Source organism: Asparagus officinalis, chromosome 2, assembly GCF_001876935.1.
Source record: "Asparagus officinalis chromosome 2, Aspof.V1, whole genome shotgun sequence".
NCBI lineage: Eukaryota > Viridiplantae > Streptophyta > Magnoliopsida > Asparagales > Asparagaceae > Asparagus > Asparagus officinalis.
The window spans coordinates 69,772,516-69,781,615 of NC_033795.1; the positions used below are offsets into that span (position 1 = coordinate 69,772,516).

Sequence of the window (9,100 nt, forward strand, 5' to 3'; positions counted from 1 at the left end):
TAGTTCGGATATATACTTAAACCCAATAACGGCAACACTTAGCGCGTAAATCTTCCGCTGCCTGAGCTTCGTTTTGGCGGGAGTTTCCAACGAACAGATGATCTCAGCCGTCCATCGCATCTCCAGATCACCGCCATTAGAACACTCTCCCTTCCCCGCTCTCTCCTTATATATCCCCAATTTCTCAAGTCTAGGGTTTTCAATCCGGCTGCCGATCGCTCGAATTTGAAGCCCTAGCCCTAAATTCTCTTCTCCTTCAAATTCAAAGCTTCCATCTTTTTTTGTTTGCTTTCCAAAGCTAAGGGTTTGCAACATTGATTGATCGATGATGGAGCTGCCTTCTTGTCCTGGATTCCAGTTTAACCCTAGCGATGATCTGCTGCTGACCTTCTTCCTCCCCAAGAAGATCGCCGGAGGACGAGATGCGCTCGGGATCCCAAGTTATGCTATCTGCGATTTCGATGTATATTCGACCGAACCCTGGAATCTCCCAGCTCGTAAGTAATTTCATTTCTCTGTTTGTGATTTCTTTCTAGTTTTTAGAGTTCAAGAACTCGAGTAGAGTCTCCTATCAAATTTCCGTTCTTTTTGTTTTCGTGATGGTGTGCTTGTTAGTTACTCGTCAATGGGACTTCAACATTTGTAAATTAATTTGTGTGCTTTTTAGTTACTTGATATCAGTTACACCCCAAATTACCTTCCCAATTACTCTACTACCCAACAAGTTCCATGGTGTTTTGTTCTGATGATCCTTCTCTGCTCTCTTACGTTGAAATGCTTAATTTGATTCTTGTCACTAGTAATATTTGCCCTGATGCTGGTTCAAGTTATGTGATTCAAAAAAAAAAATCAATGTGATTTGCAGTTTGTTTGGTTGATATACATGGAACCATGCACATTGGTGTTTCCGGTTTAGGAAACATAGGATAGAGATTTGCCAAGTTCTCTGATCATAAAGCTCGCAATTATCACCGTAGTGTTTAGCTATAAAAGAAGGACCTTGAGTTTTTTTTAGCACAGCCATCTAGTCTCAGTAAATTTTAATTGTTTGGTGTCGTATAAGAAGAGTAAAACTCATCCCTGTTTCCTCACATTCCTTTTGTCAAACCGGTAAATTGATGTTTTTTTTCTGTCTTCTGAACTGCTCCGAGGTCTAAAATGGACACCGTGTTTGGAAAGTTTTTCTTTAGTAAATTGATGTTTTTTAGTCTCAGTGAAGTTTTCTTTCTTCCATTGCTAGTATAGCCTGATTGGTATCTCATCTCAACTGCATATTTCTAATATTTGTTGACACAACTCCCTTTTAGTTTTCCTATTTCAAGAATCATCTTGCATACTTTGCTTGTTACTTGCTAGTTTGAGTTTGTCTCGGCAAAATTTTCTGTTGTTTTCGTTCTGACACACTTGATGCATGGTTTGCAGGGGATTTTCGATACCTAAACGATAAGAAAGACATGCATTTCTTCTCTCCGAGGCACGCAATCAGCAGCAGAAAAGGTACAGCAAAAAATGTTAAGCGTACTGCTGGTTGTGGTTTCTGGAACGGAAAAGGCAAAGAGCAAGATGTCTTTTGTGGATCTCGACACGTTGGGTATAAGACGCCGCTGACTTTTGTCAGTACCGAGGGGGGCAAAAGGAGCAATACTAACTGGATCATGCACGAATTTCATCTCAAGCTTGCTGAGAACAGCAACAAGTTCGAGAGCATGGTAATCTGCAGAATTCATAGGAAGAAAACCAAGCAAGACAGAGAAGGAGCAAACTCTGGTGTTGCGGATATTATTGAACAAGAAGAACAAGGAACAGCATCAGCGGCAACACATGTAGAAGAAAGGCCTCTAAAGAGGAAGCGGGTGGAGGCTTCATCATCCTTACCGCCCTCGTCATCATCATTGCTTGCATTTCTTCCTTGCAAAGAAGCAGAAGCCTTCGATCGGTTGATTTCAACAATGGATGAAAAGCGGCATACTGTTTTCGAACAAGAGGAAGAAGTGGATGGAAGGCAGGTGACAGAGATGTTGCTTAAAGAACACGAAGCAATGACAAATCATTTTAAGGCAGCTGCTGAATCTGGTGCTGCTACTTCTATTTGTGAACAAGCAGCGACATATGTAGAGGACAGACTTCGAAAGAGGAAATGGGTTGAGGGATGCAGCAACTTCTGTGATACTGAGCAAACTTCCACGGTTAACACTGAAGCACCTTCTCAGCCCTCGTCATCATCTCCATACTTGTCATCAACATGGGTCTGCGCTCCTGCTTTAGATTCTTATGAAGCATCATCCTCATTGATCGACATTCTTCCACCACCATCGCAGGATCATTGGACATGGGAGGATTTGGAAATTGACGTTGGTACTGCCTCTTATTTGGATGAATTGATGGAATGTTTCAGTGACTCTTGAATTCTTATTGTAACTGTATTATACTGTCATTTTTTGGTAATAAAGTATTTTTTTCATTCTTTTCGCGGGGTATAATCTGGTTTGCTGTTTCTTAGTTTGCTTATCCTGTGCTTCTTAGTGTTTGGAGATATGTTAGTTCACAAGAATTGTTCAGATTCTGATGAGAATCGCTTTTTTCCTTTAATTTATGCTTTTTGAATGGGCTGATTTTTGACATGTTGGAGCCAAGCTCGAGTTCTACGTACATGCAGATACTCCCGATAGGAATTCTTTTCTTGTTGAAAGTGCAGCATGTGCTGCTCATGGAGCTACTAATAGTGTTCATGACATTTGTTGTCAGCCGAGATAAAATCCAACCTGTAATACCCCAACCCTTGAGAGGGTGATGTGATTAGAATTGATAGATTTGATTGGAATACTCATACCACCAAGATACATCTTCTTTTCGGGAACCCAACTCTTAGAAACTCCAAAGTTAAGCGTGCTTGGGCGAGAGTAGTACTAGGATGGGTGACCCCCTGGGAAGTTTTCCAGGGAGCGCGTGAGTGAGGACAAAACGTGCTGAAAAGACATGTGGTGGTTTGTGAGGCCAGTCCATCAGATCTAATAGCGTACCGACTCCGGGATTCCGGGGTAGGGCGTTACAAATGGTATCAGAGCAAAGCCAACCGGACTTGTGAGAGCTAAGTGCTATGCGGCGCAAAGTGCTACGTCGAAAGGGCATGAGCCACCTCTTGAGGCCGTAGGAGCCACCTCTAGAATCTCACACGGATGGTACGGTCTTGGATGATATGATTTGGCACAACGAGGACGTTGTGAGTTTAAGTGGGGGAGATTGTAATACCCCAACCCTTGAGAGGGTGATGTGATTAGATTTGATAGATTTGATTGGAAAGAGGATGGGAGCCACCTCTTGAGGTCGTAGGAGCCACCTCTAGAATTACTAGGATGGGTGACCCCCTGGGAAGTTTTCCAGGGAGCGCGTGAGTGAGGACAAAACGTGCTGAAAAGACATGTGGTGGTTTGTGAGGCCAGTCCATCAGATCTAATAGCGTACCGACTCCGGGATTCCGGGGTAGGGCGTTACACAACCGGTGTTGATCGCTATTTTATCCACATTTTATAAGATAATTTCATGGTCTTACTAATTATGTAGAGAACGAATGTGCTCGTTGAGAAAAAATTATGTGCTACATTTTGATATTGGAAGTGACTTTCCAGCTTTGGATCTCACAAGTCATGATCGCATAATTTAGATAATAGTAATCTATAATTATGCATGGAGGGCTGTCCACGACATGTGATAATGAATAATCAAAATTGTCCCATGGCACAGTAGGCAAATGAAAACAATGTAAAATTTGGTTCAATAAAGAAGTTCCTCTCAAATACCCTTTTTTCCTGTAAATTCTTTTAAAATACTATTCAAGGTTATGAACATTCAACTCAAGGCTCATCAAGCATACAAAAGTAGGAAGAAGTGTTTCTCGGCTACAAAAGAAAGAAGTATATCACATATGTCAGAGTACTTTTTTGTATGCTCTGACAGTGATGGAAATACATTTATACTAGAAATTGGACGGGTATATGTAATGCATGAATCTGGCACTAAACTACACGTATCAGCTTTCTGACACGGGACTGATACTTTGTAGCAATCATGTATTACAAATGCTAACAGTTTAGAAAATAGAAACATCTAAGTGTGTAGATTACTGTAGAAAAGTGTGAAGTAAGAATCCACGAACTTCTCATCTACTCAACACTGTTCTTTTTATTAGCTTCAGGTGAAACTGACAGTCTGACAGTATAAAAATGCATTGCAGAGAGAGCTTGAGCAACAAACATGCTGAGACTCAGCATACATTATTCAAGTTTAATTGTAATGGGTCCTTTTGAAAATAAGTCTATCACACTACAGAAAATAAAAAATTGAACTCAGAAGTAAACTGAGACAACTGAGACATTACATTAGTAGAATCATTATAGAGTCAAAATATTTACATAAGCTCTTGTTAAAATTCAATTCAAGACACTAACCATGTACACAACACATTAAAAGCAAAACCCTGGGGTGTTTTTTCTTTTCTTTTTCATTGTATGGGAATGAATAAAACAACTCAACTTATTTACCAAATCAAAGAGCGGTGATCAATTTTAGGCCTCAGTTTGATGAACTTGTTAATGCGGCGTCCACGCTTTACTTTTAGTCTTCTTTTTGCTCTGGCTTTGTACTGGTTGTAGGTTATTCATGTCAACGACCATAATCTTTCTGTTTTGCTTTGCTGCATTATGAAATTATAGAGCCAGCCAGTTAGTTTCTAATATGTACCAAAAAATAGAGTACAATCAAATAAATAGTGTTAAGAAACATACCTTCTTCTGCATCCTTGTATCCTTCTCTTAGCTTCCTCTTTGAAACCTCCAGTTTGTCTTCATACTTTAAGGCACCAAGTTTTGGTTTTTTGCTTCATGTCAGTGTCATCTTTCTCCTCTGTGATATTTTCCTCTCTCCTCATCTCACTGACATCTTTCTTCTCAACGATATTTTCTTCTATCTGAGAATTGAATGGTACATGGAGATTAAATTAGTCCACTACAAAACATCAATATAAATGAGAATTTTTAGGTAATATTTAGAGTAGAATTAGTACCTTTCGAGTAATCCATTGAGACAGTTTGTATAGCCTCTGGTGGAGGAAAAGGAATCCCACATAGAAAAGAAAGGTCTTCCTCTTTTGCGGGACATTGAACAACAAAGACTCCAGTGGTTTCTGCAAATTGTGACCACTGATTAAATTACATGAAACTAAAAAAAAATCACAGGAAAAAAAGAAGAAGATAAAACCTTACCAGTCAAATCTTCAGTACCATTCATCCACTCATTCGAAAGAACTTTCAAGCTCCTATAGCCAAAGATTGAAACCAATAAAAAGATCAGGAAATCTAGTACAAGGTTGATGCACATCAAAAGTTAGTTCCATAAAGTCTATATATAGAAAGAAAAACATATTTATGAAAGTATAAATGTACAAGCACTCTCTCTGACATTTCAAACAAGTTGCAATTCTTAGATTGCTTGATCACACACTAGTCTACTTTGATTAGTATATTCTTGAATCCTATGTTTAATTTAAGAAGCTAAGTTCAACTCAACTATTACTGAGCATAATACAACTTAGAAGTTTATATTCAGCTGATTGCATAGAGAAGAGAACTTGAAATCTCTTGTCTCAATATAATTATAGGGATTTATATAGTGCAATTAATAATAAGTTCACAGGAGCCGGAGTCAATCTACCAAAGAACAAACTGATATGAAAAAAGTTAAATAGTGGAACCGCCGACATTCCAAAACGTATATACAAAAATAGTGAATATATCATACTGCATAGAAACTTACTTGGAAAGAAACTCGGCGAGGTTCCTTATCTCTTTAGCGTTGCTTCTTTTCATACAGGTAATAAGGCTCGCAGCATTCGTAGCCTACGTTAAATCAATAACAGTAATCTAAGTAGAAAAACAAAGCATAATCATTGCATTAAATTCAGAAAAGAAAAAACTGATGCCTTTTGATGAATAATCAGGAATCGAAGTTTAGAAAGAGATCTGAATACATACATTTTTGGCTTATGCGGGGAGATCCATCGACTTCAGCAACCTTAGCAAGTCAAATAGACGTTTCGAAGCCTGCAAGTAGCAAATAGGATCCATCATAAACTAACCCAGAAAAACAGCAAGTGGAACAAATCAACAATGGCTCAAAAATAAGCACTGGAAACAAAAATATCAGTGTAACTGAATTCATTATTTACAATCATGACTACTACTGAAACTCAACCAATACGAAAACTAGGGATCAGAAATTTCCAAATTTAGACAACTCTAATGCTCTTCGGGGTTTGATACCTTAAATAAAACACATGAAACTAACATGGACTACACAATTCATCAGCCGAACCTGAAAAATAAACAAAATTGAATAAAAGCAAAAACGGCAATGCAAAAATAAAAAACTCTTTTTTATCGAAGGAGGACAAAACTCTTGCTTAAATATAATCCTAATGACGAAACCTATCAGAAAGACAAACAAGTCGAACAACTCTACAATCCCTTAAAACCCCATTTTCTGACTAGAATGATTCAAGCAACAAACAAATTTCAAAGAAAACAATCGAAAAATACTAACATTTTCATTTCGGTTCTCGAGCAGGTTCTTGATTTGCGGAGTCTTCGCATCAATGTGGCTCTCTTCCTTTATCATCTCACCAAGAAGAGCATCAGAACTCTCATTGCAGCGTCTATTGTTCATCATCTCAAACTCCCTCTTCATTTTTTTTCTCTTTTTCTTTCTCTGCTCTCCAGCTTTTTGTGTGTATTTTGTGTCAACAGGGCATTTATTTGCAAATATATATATAAGATTCTGTCCTAATGCAACATGGACTTGAAATAACTGGAGTCATATTTGGTAAGCATCATTAACAAATCCCTATTTGATTAGGACTCGGATTATCCTGTTTTAGGAAACATTTGCAAATTTCGTATCAGGAAACATTGGGGTGTTTTGAAAGTTAAAGGGTTGGTTCGGGTAGGTAATTGTATTAGGTGTCCGGATCAAATAAGGTTTAAGTTAAAGGGTTTGTTTATCGGGTTGGGTAGACAAATTCTAATGGGGTTGGATTCAAATCGTCTGTTATTGCGTTGGACCTGGGAGGACCCATTTGAAAAGTTAAACTATTTCGTAAATAACAACCCATACTTTACACTTCATAGTTTCGTACCCACCAGATTCATTAATTGTTTAAAATAACAACCCATACTTTACACTTCATAGTTTCATACCCACCAGATTCATTAATTGTTTAAATAACACCCTACTAATACACAAATCCAGTAATTTGTTTTTACCTTACTTAGGGGTGTAAAATTCAAATATGAATATTTGAAGGCCTAATATGAAAATGCGAACTTTCCACACGAGTCTGTTAAATCTTTAATATTTTGAAATTAAAATCTCAAATGTATGAAATTGCTCCTAGGCCCCTCAATTGTCAAAATTTAAACTAGTCACCTAAATCATTGACATTGCTATGAGCTCTCCAAGTTTTATAAATTGTTTCAAATTAGGCACTGTTTGGCAACCAAAAAAATTGTCTTATCTAAGAGCTTGTGTCTTATTGACTTGATCAATAAGTTAGTAGAGCTGTTTGGTGACCAAAAATAGGATAAGATTATTTTGGAGATTGTGTCTTTTGCAAGTAGCTTTTGAAAAGCTATCTCAAGTAGCGTTTGTCTTTGGGAAGGAGCTGTCAATTTTTCTTCTTCCGTTTTTGCCCCTAATAATTCTAATTTTATATCAATAATATTGCATGACCCTTTTAGTCATTTAACAAATTTAAGCTAGTTGTACAGCTTCTTTTACCAAACAGCTCTAGTCAATCAGCTAGCTACACAGCTTTCAGCTACAATTTGACAGCTTTCAGCTAGCTTGACAGCTTTCAGCTATAATCTCGCAGCTTTCAGCTAGTTTTGCCAAACAGAGCCTTAATATCTTCCAGCAAGAGCAGTAGTAGCAAGAGGTAAGAATTAAAAGACCTAATAGCAAATTCAATGATTTGAGTGGTTTTTTTAAATTATTAAAGATTTAGTGATACTAATGTAAAAAATAGAATTGGATCTAAAGACAGATATGAGGGGAAAAAAGAATCTAAGGTCTAATATGATAAAAAAACTTTGAATTTATTTTGTTAAGAAACAGGTTGGCATTGGACGCATGAAGCTTTCAAACACGAATTTGAAATTCGATAAAACAAGGAGGTGGGTTTGGATCTTTTTGCCAGCCGCCATTTATTTATCCATATACTAAAGCAATTGAGGTTAGTACTGTAGGTAATGTGGAAATAAACAGTGGCAATTAATATAAAATAAAAACTTTCGATTGGCGGTTTTAAAGATAATATGACATGATGGTTATACTACTACTTTTTATAGTATTAGTGGCGGGTCTGAATCTCCTCACAGCATTATTATTCTTTATACTTAAAATTCAACCTCAGTTATTTTAAAACCCACCTATTTATTTAATTTTTTAGCTATTAGCCCCTTAGATCTTTTATATTTTAAAATTGATCCCTCAAATCAATGAGATTGAATTGCTACTAGGTCCCTATATTAGTCTCTTTTTCATCCACACCCAAAGTTTGCTTCATTTATTAGAAAAAGCATATTTTCAGATAGTAGTCTCTTACACCTTTCTTATTTTAAAATCAGTCCCTCAAATAACTAAAATTACTATTAGATCGCTTAATTCTTAAATTATTTTGAAATTACCCATTAAGTTATTGAAATTGATACTAGATCATCAACACTTAGGATATCACTAGTAGAAAATTGACCAAACTAGACGGAACAACCTAGACGGAAAAAATTCCGTCTAGGTTGAGTCAAACTAGACGGAAATATTTCCGTCTAGGTTGTTCCGTCTAGTTTGAAGCATTCTAGACGTAATTTTCCGTCTAGAATGCCAAACTAGACGGAAAATTATTTTTTTAAAATAAAAAGGCAACCTAGACGGAAATTCCGTCTAGGTTGGTTAAAAAAAAAGATAAAATCCTAACCCTAACCCCTTCCCTTCCCTCTGCCGCCTCTTGCGTTGCCAAACCCCTTCCCCGGAAAAACCCCCCCACGCCCACCCC

At 37.3% G+C, this 9,100-nt stretch overlaps 1 protein-coding gene across 1 annotated transcript; it reads left to right on the plus strand.

Moving 5' to 3' along the window:
* Positions 329–2,405, plus strand: LOC109831280. Its single transcript, XM_020398611.1, has 4 exons — positions 329–463; positions 537–602; positions 682–826; positions 1,423–2,405. The coding sequence occupies exons 1-4, from the start codon at positions 329–331 to the stop codon at positions 2,403–2,405; spliced, it is 1,329 nt and encodes a 442-aa protein (XP_020254200.1).